At 52.4% G+C, this 13,340-nt stretch overlaps 1 protein-coding gene across 1 annotated transcript; it reads right to left on the bottom strand.

The window, feature by feature from the left end:
• Positions 1-11,094: 11,094 nt before the first annotated feature.
• Positions 11,095-12,929, bottom strand: LOC100902949 (uncharacterized). The gene is made up of 2 exons (XM_003747267.2): positions 12,369-12,929; positions 11,095-12,080 (listed from the first exon to the last, which is right to left on the bottom strand). The coding sequence occupies exons 1-2, from the start codon at positions 12,703-12,705 to the stop codon at positions 11,971-11,973; spliced, it is 447 nt and encodes a 148-aa protein (XP_003747315.1). The 5' UTR covers positions 12,706-12,929; the 3' UTR covers positions 11,095-11,970.
• Between the last annotated feature and the right edge of the window lie 411 nt (positions 12,930-13,340).

Here is a 13,340-nt window from a genome sequence, read left to right as displayed (position 1 = left end):
AGAGGTGTCAGGCGATCGGAGAAGCGATCCTTGTCATCTCGACTCCTGAAAGCGGGAACATAAGATGCGTAGGTCCCAGAAGCGTTCTGACAAGAAGCGGATCCCCTATAGATCCTTCCTTTGGTTTGCAGGAGGACGGTGGAGGATCGGGATCGAAACGCTATCAGAAGATAAACCGATGCATGTGAGAAGGGACAGCGTGAGACTCGCTCGGATCCGAAACGATTTATTAACTCGATTTGCTGAAACTCGACGTGAGCACGTTTGTTTTCATATCTTCGGCAGATCCAATTTGTTTCACAAGACCTCGACCGATGCTCGATTCCGTCCGCAATCGCATACCGCCTGACCATCTCGAACAAACCACGAAGTCGACGCAAAGCCATGTAAACGACAGAACATTATTATCCTTGTCGTCGTTGCTGTTGTCGCTGCTGCCGCTACTGCCATGCCGTGGACGTCAACGGCGCCAAGAACCCCTCACGAGATGGCATGGAAATGGATCGGATTCGTGCATTCGTTCTGGCTGAAAGTTATGTTTGAATGTTATCACGTCAAGCTGAAACGCGCGTCTCCCGTATTTGATCGCTTCCGATGAGATATGACGCTGAAAATGAACACCACATCGGAAAGACAAGGAACCGAACCGATAATTTAGTTCGCCGGTGCATGAACACTCACGGAATAAGAGCCAAAAGCCATCGTTACCACTAAATGGCATTCGTTTTCTGGCTTTCGATTATTCATGTGACCTGCTTATCCGGTAGCGTGCTGATAACGCGAATGCATAACTGAATCTTTTATGGGTTGCGGAGCTTCTACGCTAGCGATGCTCATGACCACAACACACGAAAACCCCTTTTTGCGACACACAAATGTTTATCTTACGGGTACACGCTCACTCACTTATGCGATTCCAAGGGGTGGTGTCTCCTGTGTTCAATCTGGCTACGGAGCCGAATCTTGCACCAAGGCGGCATCGTATCGGAGGATCCCACGGAATCCGAGATAGAACTCGTCCAGAACAATCACATACCCACGGTTCGGGATCCCTACGGACATCTCAAAATGCAGTAGTCCCCTCTGTTGCTCATATCGATAACGGCGAAGAATGAATCGAAGAATCACCGTTCTATTGGGAACGCACCAACCTCCGGACGTCGCATCATCGCCGGAAGCTTGATTATGAAAGAAGCGCCGAGTTTTTCGGGCGCAATATGAATATGGAATCGTTCGCCACGAGATAAACAGCAACTTCCCACCGAAAAAGGCGCCCGGATGATGATCCAGCTTCAAGAAAACGTCAGGGCGAAATCGATCTCGAAAAGACAAACATCGTTACGGTCGCTTGCGAAGGCTGTATTCTACACCGTCAAGTCGGTTTTGCAGCGGAAAATTAACATTACCGATAACAATCTGCAGTCTTTTGGCTTTTTGGCGGACACCGGAGCATTCAGTAAGGGACCGTTTTCTTATTTACATATTCAATTAATTATTTGCTTTTTCCTTCCCTGATCCCGTTCACGTTTTGAGCGGAGTTTCGGCAGTCGTTCGACTCGTTGGAGCTGCTGCCTTGCAAGGCGGCCTCGGCGAGCGCATTCAGTTTCACGGTAGCGCACGGAGGATCGACTCGCTGCCACCGCGCCGCCGCGCTGCCATCATCCACGGTCGCTAACGAACGCATGGCAACGTCTGGTCAGTGAGGATATGGCCTCTTCTCAGCAGCTTCGGAGCGCCGGAGATTTATGTGAGAATTCCGCGCGTCGATAGAGTGGTTACCGATCAAAATACGGAAACCAATTGCATATCATTTATTCTCGCCGAATTATTCTATACCCACTTTGCCATCATTGCGGGTCTTCGATAGAAGTTCAATTTATTGTGCTTTCGTAGTACGGGTCTGAATTTGACGGAGCGCCCCGTCGATAACGAGCCTCGATTCTACAAGCGAGCGCGATGGAGACATCGAGACCTGATATCTGACAGCGTACTTTTTCTTAAGCAACAAATTATCTTTGGAGTCGGGTCCAACGAACGAATTCCCTAGGATCAAAACCCCGCGGGAGGGCGCTTGGATGGAACGCGGGAACTTCGACCTGCCTTCTCTCCATGTCGGTATTGCGAAGTTGAGCAGAGGGGCGAAACTGGGTGCTGAGCTTAGCCCGACATGAGGAGTTGATGATGTGTAATTGGTTCGCGGATCCAGAGCAGTCCTCCGAGCGCGAACGTTTTCCGATATGGGGAAGATGAATGTCTCTCGGGCCTCTGAGAAGGCGTCTGTCCGTTTGTTTGATCAAGGAGCACGGACTGACAGACGAGAATATCGTCGGCCGGTCGATTGTCGCAGATTGTTCGTTCTCCTCCGATGACGATTAGGAAGTCTCAGTGACGGTCGCTCCTGGCTCCTACATCCACGCCATAAACTAACCATTAAGAGGCGCTCGGAACGTAAAATACCAGAATCTCAAAGTACACAAGAACTCAGAGCGGGAAAAGGCAGACAGTTACCCTCTCAAAATTCAGGGAACAGGTCGCAGCGTCAGAGGAACCGGCGAGTTTAGATCTTCTTTCATTCTCGTTTCGAGGCTCGTCTACAGGTATTTTCGAATTTCGTTTCCGAAATTCGCGAATTACACAGACAGCAGGAGAGCGTCTTTTCTCACCAGGAGAATTTGTTTGCTGTTGACATCAACCGACAGTAATGATGTATTTCTATGTTTCCTCCCCTGTGTTTGTGAATTGTATTCACGGAGCGCGGGGCGTTGCTTCTTTGTTCGGAAGCTGCGAATTCCCATTATTGTCGTGTCGTACTCGTGAACAGTTCTTCTTTTACCTTGTGTGGGCATTTGAGGTATTCGTTGTCGTTGAGAACGACGAGGGTGACGATTCAATTAAGCGACTTACTCTGGGAAACGAAAAATCCCTCCGAGGAATAACAGGTGTCCGAAACCTCCAATGGGCTCCGTTACGTCAACCTAATGAACTGAGTTCCCACAGACGAGTAGATGGACGGCGCTTAGTTATTGGCTCGGCCGATAAGCGACAAAGAAAACGAAATGGCACCAGGAGGGGACGCCGGTCCAACAGAAATCTTGGAGAGACGGGCGTGCAGACCCACGGAACGGCGAAGCAACGTAACTGACCGGCTGTGTCAGGGCTCCTAGGCAAAGCAAAACGAAACTCGGGGTCGTAAAGATTTGGCGGATATCAGAAAAGCCCCCAGCTAGATAGCTTGAGGCAACGTTTGCTTTTTAAGGAGTAAACCGTATAAACTCATTTCAGCTCCCGTACAGTCGCTTCGCACCCCGAGCGAAGAGGCGCTTCTCCACGGAGCGAAAAACGCGCCTTCCGCCGCGTCCACTGCAAGACGCCACTATTCGATCCATTCCATGCCCCTAGACTTTCGGAGCTCAGAATTCAGAAGCTGGTCCCATGAGCGGCGACGGATCTCAGATCGGACACGCTAGGATCCCCTCGAGGTCGGACGAAAACAATTCTCGTGGACGCCCAAGACTAAAACGAGTTGATTACGGAAAGATCTCTACGGACGTGTTTACGTCAAGGCGTAGCAGGTCTGAGGAAATTGCACACCAATTCTACAACGATCCATCCTTATCATGATTCACACGCAACTCGAATAACTCTTTCAGTCGGCTGCTTCGTAGAGGGACGGATCACGGACGTCGAAACGGTAGCTCGAACAGACGGGGCTCAATGGCTGGGCCGGCGGCAGCGTCAGCGACGACTGCAATCTCAGTCGAACATGTCTGAGAAGCAGCTGACGCTTCTGAAGCTCACAAAGAGCAGGGAGATCGACGGAGCAGCCCTCGACTCTGGCTAGCCACTCGGCTCATTCCAGTCTGTCAATCAGACGTTATGAGCGAGCGAGAAAAAAAATCTGCTCGGTGATGGCCTTCCGCATCATCTTCGTCCAGTTCGCGTACACCTGTAGAGGCGTCGAAGATGGCAACTCACATTCACTCGATCGCCGACCGTCAAGCGGACGGCTCGACAGGAAATCGGGAGAAACCTCCCGCGCCGTCGTCATATAGCGTAGCCAGCTATTTTTTATGTTTTCACACTGTTTTTCTCTCCTCGCGTTTTCTCTTCTATCGTTCGTCTTTTTTTTTTGCGGCCTGCCGGCTCAGTTTTGATCGGTACGGTGACTGTCACTCGAGGAGGATCGGGGTGGTCCTCTGGGAAAGCGAATCATCGACGTTTTTTTTCGCGCCTCTCGCGAATGGGGTATCCGATTCCCATCATTCGCATGGGACGTGGACTCCAGGGACGATAATGATGAAAAGCAGATTCTCGAACTGCTATAGAGGTCTGGGCGTTCTCTTGCGCAGACAGGCTTGTCTATCGGCAATCGCGAATGTTATCGTTCTCAGGGATAAATGAACTCGAAGAAGAATCAAAGAAACCGCTTCCCGGGGTTGACGTCATGCCGTTGCTGTTGTTGTTGTTGCTGGTGGTGACGCTGTTTTCAGGGTTCGCGTTTCAAGCGTGCTCGGACAGAGATACCACACCCGCAGCCGCCACCGCAAGCAGGTAACCCATGTGATCTCGAGGCCTTCACAGCCAGCGGCTTTTTTATCTTGAAAGCAAGAAAATGTAGCGACCCGCCGATAATGATTCGAGACACCTAAGAGCGAAAGCGTGGGTTCCTCGATCTCCCGATCGCGGAATGCATCGAGTGAGCGTCAGAAACTTATTTAGCTCTCGAGGGTGTAGTCGCCGATGAGACTGCTGCCTCTCCAACCGTTAGAACAGACGGAATGTTTCAGGTGGGGCATTGTGGGTCGTCAGCTGATCCACAGGTGTGCTAGGTCGCTCGGTCGGTCGTTCGTTCGCTCACTCACACACTCGCTCGCTCAATCGCTAGCACTTGTCCGATCCGCAGGATAGACTTTCAAATGGCTGGCGCTCATCCCAGTCTCGCTGTAATCGGTGAGCCGGCCAGTCGAGCAGCGGCAGAAACCATTCGGTTTCGGCACCCAGGGTTCAAGTCTCAGACCCTAATTGAGAAGAAGATTACTCGGTGAGTCGGTCGGTCCGTCTGTTGGTCGGCCGATCGAAGCAGGCAGGTCGGCTGCATTATCTTGTATCGGTGACCGCCCCGTGAGAAACAAAACAGTCAACGTAAAATCTGCACCAGATGACGACACCGCGGACATAGAGAGAAGCACCGGCCGTTAGAGATCCACAGCGATCAGAGGAAGAAGATCGTCGGCACAATATCGCCGACATTGTCCATCCCAGAGTCCGTTGGTCCGAACAGTCGCATGCGGGCCCATAATGAAAATTACATGAAATTATGTCTCGGAGTGCGATCGTAGAGAAGGAGAGCTTCGAGCATCGGACTTCCATATCGATGGTCGACCGTGACCCGGCGGTCACGCTTACAACTGGCCGTCCGACGGAGCCCATCTCTTCCCCGGGGATTGCAAGAAAGATATATTGGGAAGTCTCCCAACTCCGATATCACGGGTTCCTGTCCGAATCCATCGGTCCGAGCGCTCAAGAAACCCTAGACGGATGTGCCGCGCGGAGGAGATCTCGGACGGTCCGCCGCCGCCCGACGTTTCCTTGGTCGATTGGTCGTCCATTCGGATGTATTCGTTGGCCGGTAATATTTCTAGACTCGCTGCTAGTAGTGGTGCTCCGGCTGCTGCCGCCGCCGCCGCCAATGATGCCGATGGTGGTCGTGGTGCTGCTAGCCGTGGCGTGTTCTGTATCGATCGGTCGGAGGCCCCAACGGTGCCTCAGCGTTGAAGAAAGTTGAAGGAGGATGAGAAGAACGACACTACAGCACTACAGAAAAATCGACTGGGGGCAAAAAACTTTTCTCGCCAAATGAAGCTTTTCTTAGCTGTTCAGTTGCCGACCGTTCGAATGCGTACGCATGGAGGTACCTTTGCGGACCTCTGGGCAAAGCCGGTGCCGTTTCGATTTTCGGCCATCGGCCCGAGGAGGATTCTTCGGAAATTCTTCTCCAAGTACTTTCTTCCCGAAATATTCAGCCTTAGGCTCAACGCTTGGCTTACGTCTCCCGTCCGCGCTCGTCGAGCTGCTCGCTCTCGAATCGGAATGTTAGACACGATCCTTCTTCGACATGGTAACCAGCTCGTGTTGGTCAACGTCGGAGCCGTCGGGTTCCCCTGCTCTGAGCGCGAGAAACGTGCGATCCAAACAATCGACCGTTGTGGGCATGTGAGAGATCCTTCACATGACCGTATCGTATTTCCATGGGCAAACCTCTCTGAAGCCAGACGTCACTCTCGTTGCTTTAGGCTTTCACCTTGAGATATGCGTAAGGCTCTCCAGACGTTTAAAGCGACCCCTTCGGAACACGTGACGTCAGGTAACGGGCGCGATCAGACCTCCTGACAGCTCGAAAATGGAACGCTTCCCATCGTCCTCGAGAACATAGATCACACAAGCTTTCACAAGGCTTTCCCCACAAGTGCTTCTTTGAACCCTCAAGCCGTAGATTGTCGGAGCAATACCTACTCCTTCGGAAAGAATCTGAGATTAGCGACATTCCGGGGTTCCGAATTTAAGGACAGCAACTAGGGAACTTCTCGCCGGTGCCCGATCAACCAGAAACGTATGATATCCGTCGTGATCCGAAAAATAGACGGACGGCCGGATCCTCTCGTGGCCGATATGGTATCGAGCTCATTATCCAGTGTCGTCCACGGTTGAATGTGAGACCCTGAGACTGGATCATGAACGGACTCAGAGCAGCTAGATATCGGATTGTGCGCGCTATTTTTAAAAACGGCGATAGGCGATGCCAACATCTACAACAGGATAGACAAGTAGACACGATTTCCGAAAAACATTGGTTAGACCTAGTGGTTTAAGCAAACGTCGCTGTTACGACGAACGAGCTAGCCGAGCGCGCCGGCCGACTCAGCGAGCAAGATCCGCTTGTCAACTACATAGACCCAATCTTATTTCGAAAATAAGGCCCAGCACGAAAAATAGTTCAACGAACAACAATGGTTCAGGGTGCGTCGTCCACGTCGAAGCCATCCAGAGATCGTTCACCCCTCCGAGGGTATGGTCGTCGTCGGCGTCGTTGTTGTTGATGTTGTTGTCGTCGTCGTTTTCGTTGTACACGCTGCTCCCGCTCGACGGCCGTGGTTAAGAACAGTGGGCTTATGTTAAGTTACGATGGTCGAACGTGGCCAGTCCGCCGATCTGGGCATCGAGCACAACTGTTTGAACAACGAGTGAAAACGGACCGAGATGTGGGAGGAGATTCCGTTGAAAAATCAAACACACGAGCTCTTCTCGGGAAGTGCATGGTACGACTTTGAGAAGAACGACGACAAGAACGATTACTTCTTACGACGTCGATAAGGGAATCAAACCAGAATAAGGGGAAGCGGATTAGAATGAGCGATTCCTTTCGCTAGTGCTCGCGGCTCCAGTGGCTCCCCGGCAGATCATTCGGGATGATCTTCGTTAGAGCCGAAAAGCGAACTCCCGAAAAACGCAGAAGGTCATCAGAGGAACCTGCCCAATGAAAGCGATATCCCTTATCCTTTCTTCTCAGCAACCCAAGCTCCACTCGGGTCACTGCGAATTTCGCGGAGGGGGTGCGTCTAAAGCCTTTGGACCACGTGACTTGTTGACGCCGTCAACGAATGACATTCTTGTCTTCACATAGCGAGCATTCTTTTGACGTTCTCTGCTTACAGTGATAGATTCCAATCCTTTCTACGTGGCCCGGACTACGCGGATCAAAGTGCGAGCCGTATGCCTTACCGCGACAGTCGAAGCAGTAGTGGCGAACGCGGCATCGACGATTGTGTGGTCGTATGCGGCAGGGGCGGTAGTGGAGAAAAAGAACGAAGAGAGCGGAACGACAAGCGCCGACAACAATGCCCAGGCACGGATCAAAGAATAGTCGCTCTCTCGAGGTGCTTGTTCATCCAATTGATGGATACCGGTCTAGAGCGGAGGTATCGCGAAGCATATTGCCCCAATGAGCCGTTCGCGTCGTCGGCAAGTCACTCGATCGGACGGACGGTTTGTCGGTCCGAGCGCCGCCGACCGATGCGCGGCGGTCCCGCCGACAACAACTCAATAAAATCGTTACGTTTCGCAGATATTCTCTGACTGTGTCTACTTGTGAGTAGGTTTGACATTATTGCTTCCCTGAAGCGAGCGGCCACACGTTGGCGAGTTCGACCGTTCGGTGAGAGCGAGGACGGGATGCCGACCGGCCCCGTGGCGTCGGCGGCACGAGAACAACAAATTGAATCTGCTATTCTCCGGCGATCCCGTCCGACACGATGGGAAGACGAAATCGCTGATGACCTTTCAATTCGATTGACGCAGACGTAATCAACGACCCAGCCGAACGCGAGCAGCGAGCGGCCTAACCCACACAATACGTACAGGACCTGTTCATGTCAGGTTGGAGCGGTGATCATGATGACGTCGGCGGCGGCGGCAGCGACGATCAGGTCCGCATAGGCCTCCTTCCCCCATACTGACGTTAGCATGCTCTGTGCTCGGCCATGACAGGACACCGATTTCGACCCTACACGATTTCGGCAACTATGATGAGGTCGACCGACCGAGAGCATACTCAAACCTAGAACCAGAGGCACACACGCCGCGTCGCGTTCAGCGGTAACAGGCGGTCTGAAGCAAATTCATTCAGCGCCGAATTCCGCGGGGCACTGCCGAAATTCCTGGGAAGGAAGCCCTTGTAGTGGTCCGGCGTCCGTCCGTAAACTTCTCTGAGAGTTTTCACAAAATGTCGTTGATTCATGATTCTCGCGGTACTTTTCCTCCGACGTATCGCCGAAGGCTCGGTCTCCGGAAGACATATAAGTTTCACCGAAGGAATAGCTGTGAAAGAGAGTACGGCTATGGGAACTCTTCTATTCCGATCCAGAGGCCGATTGATAGTTTTTCTCCGGATGCTCGGCTCCGAAAAGGGGAAGATTCCTGTAATACATCTCGATCGATTCGGCGAGCCTGCCTATCGTGTAGCTGGAAAGCACCGGAAGGAACTCCAAATTCTAGCGCTCCATCGCTCCAGCTCGGGTCAGATCTTTAAATACTAAGATGGACGTGGACAGGGACGATGTTCTCGACGTTGAGACCTATGGTCTGGATTTGAAAACCCCTCCAGTAAGGGACCGACGTGTCACTCCTCGGAAATCGTCCGAATCGATGCGATGGACCTGGAGGAGTCTTTATCTGCGAGGTCTGGAAGCGAGACCAAGCAGGGCCAACGAATGTACGCCTGCGCGCATGCATAGATACCCTTGTCTATTCAACGCATTCTAGTTATCGGTCGTTGGTGCTGCTTCTTTCGCACTGCCTGACCAGGAAGCGGGTTCACAATAGAAATTCTCTTATCAGTGTAACCATAAACCGGCAGGATAACCAACGAATCAACCAACGATGCATCTGAGCTAGGCTGTCGTTCCCGAACCAGCGGACAACTTAGTGACCAACCAGGCGAACGAAAAAGCTTCCGAATAAGCCAATATTCAACGCAGGAGAATGAAGCGTTTTGGAGGAAAGCGTATAAGGAATCTACAGAATCGAACCCACGTTCCACCCGAAGTTCCCGGAGAGCTCCAGCTCCAGGTTCGGGGAGAATGTCGCCTCAAGAGCTGAGCTTCTCTGCAGAGCTCACGATCGGCAAGAGGATCCCGGGTCGCTGCGACAGACTCGACCGAAATGAGCTCAAAGGTGTCCGACTCTCTTGGTGTTCTCTGTTCCACATAGGGACTCTCGGCCGTGCGGGGCCTCTTATATATTCGTCTTTTTCTCTATCGAGGATCGGCGGCACCATTGGAAGCATTGGTCGCAGCGGAGGGACCGACCATACATCACCCTGCTCAATGCTTTTGAAGAACATCCAGCGGGAGGGGGGAGTCAGTCGAATGCATGTATGCAGCCACTCGGTCGGTCGGTCGCTCGCTCGTTCGCCTATTCCAACGGCTGCTGCGCGCACCGTGCCCACTTAATCGGCAATAAACAACCGCTTGTTATGATTTAGCTCAATCGGACTGATCAAGTGACGGGGTGACTGACGAATATTCACGGAGACGAGGGACGGCGGCCGGGAATACCAGACAACTCCTCCTCCTCCTTCAAGTCGCTCGACCGAGGGACACCGTAGATACGAAAACTCGAGGCAAACTCGACATGGAGCGAATTTTCTCAGCTTTGCATCCGTCGCTTTTCCCGTCTGAGTCTGTAGCAGTGAAGGCGTTCGAGCGTCGACGTCTACCGCCAACGAGCGAGGCAGTCAACCTACGTTGGTTCGCCAACGAGTGGCAGCGGAAAAACGTCTACGGCTGGATGGCCATGGAACGATGGCCCGCGAGAAATGGGGCCAACGAACGTGAACACACACACAGAGTCATACGCACGCACGCTCGCTCGTCAGTCCGCCCACGCTGACAGCGGGCGACTCGATGCTTAACGCACAATGCTGTTGTCGTTGCCGTCAAAAGCGTCGTAGCAGTGGAGGAGACTGAAGCGGCCTTGAATCCATACGCAGATAGAGTCAACAGCGGTCTCGAAAGCGCTTTCGGCGAGCGAGCTGGTGGACTTACTTTCTTCCTTCCTCTCTCTCTCGCCTACGGTGCATAAACGTTTTTCCGTTTGCCGTCGCTCCGGTCGCAAGCGTTCTCTCAGACCGTTGACGACGCAAGCGTCGATCGAGGACCCACGAGGTGCCCTATGCTCGTCAGAATGAAATCGCTCTCCTGAATGTATGCTTTGAGGACGACATCAATCGTGCTCCACGTTTCGTATCGTCAGGAGCTTGACACTTCTGGTCTGTCCTCGGCAGAAGACTTTCAAGCCGAAGTTCAATTGTCTCCTTCTGACTCTGGAGTTCAGGCGACCAGGCGGACGAACAGAATTTCAATCGATCGCGTCGTGGCGTGTCGGATGGATCAGAAAATTGATTGATGACGCCGACTGATCTTGCCCTCGCAGCTCCTTCTGACAGATGTTGGTGCCTTCAGGTTCTTGGTTACTGGAAAGGATGACAGAAGTCGAAACGCATGAGGAGGGGGAAGAGGAGAACGAGGCAGTTTGTTCTTTCATAGAATATCTTCTCAGCGTAGTTTATTCTTGTTACAGTCTCCGTATATCGGTACAATCGTGTCCACTCGAGTCGTAGACGCGCTCCACGACGATTAGCCCCTTCGAATAGTTGTTCCTTCCGGAATCGGAAATGATCGCGAAGCGACATTGAATAATTTATTTTCTGACCACACCTCATACATCAGTGTGGGGTTTCGCTAGCATTTCTGCAAGTCGTTGGAGCGGCGTCTTCCAGATACTCGAACGACACGGAGTGACGACGGGCTCCTTTGAAGCGAATCATACTTTCATTATGCGTTCCGATGAGTCGGAAAAACTTTCGACAGGGATGAAATGAGAGAAATGTACAACGATTTCAACATGATTATCCAGTCCCTTTCGTCTCTGCCCGTCGTCCAGTTGGCTATCTCTACTAAAGTTAGAAATATATTAGGATGCTTGGCTTTGTGGATTGTCGGTCCTTTACAGCGCGCAAAAAAATCGAATACTCTCCTATCCGGCCTAAGTATATACATTGTGACTGCCGGACACGATATCCTGTTTTCCGACCCGGATTCTCTTACAGACTAATATGATGCATTCATGTACAGAGCGGAGCTTCGTCCATCGCGACGCGACAGTTTTCACTCCGTAGATTGCGAGGGTGGGTTGACTAGAGACAGATGAGTCCCTTCGAGATCGCAGGATTATTGGTAACCGCATCGATTGACTGCCCACAGCTCGGGACGTCCTAGTTGTTGTCGTGGCCGCTGTTGTTGTTGTTTTTGTTCTTGTGACAGTTGTTTCCATTTAGTTTACGTGTCAGTAAACATGTTTTCGATTTGACCGACTTCGAGGACTATCGTCAATCGATTCGTTGTCAGGGACCGTTCAAGCGGCGTTTTCCACGCGAGGCGATTTGACAGGATCGTCACGGATCTCCTCGTCTGGCCTCCGTTTACGCAACGACAGCTTCGAGGGTTTCATGACTCCCATATATTCTGCAAGCGATAGGAAAGTACTTCGTCAGCGAGGCGTGATACGAGGGAAAACAACGCTCGGTGTCGCATCCAGGACACGCGGCGTCGCTTTGGAGCGAAAGAGCTCCGCGACGATTACAACCGCGACTCCATAGCGAGCCAGCGAAGTCTGCCTGCCAGCCAGCCCGCCGGCCGCTCAGCTGTTTAGGCCGTTGGAGCTGCAGGCGGGTTGACAACGATGCAAAATCTCCGTCGGACGGAGATCGGGTGAACTCAAGATACGGAAGACTTGAGGAGGAGATTACTTACGGGTGATTTTCCGTTGAGCGACATCTTCCGGGCTCTTCTTCGGTGACCTCGAGTCCCGCAAACACTCCGGGACGTCGTCGATCGGCTCATAGACGAAGTTTCCCGGTAGCGGGGTATCGGTTTGAAAGTCGAAGTTGTACTTCTCGATGAGACGCTCTTGCTCTTTGCGGATCTCTAAACGGGCGAACTCCAGCGTGTCTTTCTTATCTGGCGGTCCGAAAAGACATCTCGCCACCGGAGACGATCTCCGGATATTGAGCAGTCGTGGTGAGGGTGGGGTCGTGGAACGATCCCTGGTGATCTTCACCGGTACTGACCGAGGGACGATTGTGGGCATTTTCGCATGCGATGTTTCTTGCGTCGAAGATAGACTCGTCGAAACTTCACATTCACCGTTTGTCGAACACGTAATGTTTATCCAAAATGGACGGAGCCCTTGACGACGACAACAACAAGACCGATGTACGGGTAGGCAGGCCGACTAGCCGGCCACAACACCAGTGAGCTTTGACGACCGATGTAGAACGCTCGACGCCGCTCTGCCACGAAACCAACAAGCGAGTGAGTGAACGATCTTTCCTGCTCGGTCCTTTATAGCAACATGCGAGGGAGCGTCCAATGGGATGCTCGGCTTTTGGCGCAAAACTCTCGTAGTTCACGCGGTGGAGGAAGATGGCGCTGCTGTCGAAATCAGCAGCGCTCCGAGCGCGACCCTGCTGTTGGTGCGGTCGTCGCCGCTTATCAATCGTTCCGTCAAAATGACTCGTAGAGCTAGAGAGCGAAAAAGAGCGACTCACTCGGTGGGCTAGCCAGAAAGATAGCCAGCGGAACCACGCGAAGAAAAGCAATTCAATCGCCTCATGATGTCCACATTCGAGCGCACACACGCGAGGAGGAGGAGGAGGAGGGACAGAGGTCTTGAGTCCGATGTCCAACACCGTGAGTCATAGGCCAGAGGTCCGAAACACCGAC

This window comes from Galendromus occidentalis, unplaced genomic scaffold (genome assembly GCF_000255335.2).
Source record: "Galendromus occidentalis unplaced genomic scaffold, Mocc_1.1 scf7180000077515, whole genome shotgun sequence".
Taxonomy (NCBI): Eukaryota; Metazoa; Arthropoda; class Arachnida; order Mesostigmata; family Phytoseiidae; genus Galendromus; species Galendromus occidentalis.
This window is presented reverse-complemented; position numbering and strand designations above follow the sequence as displayed.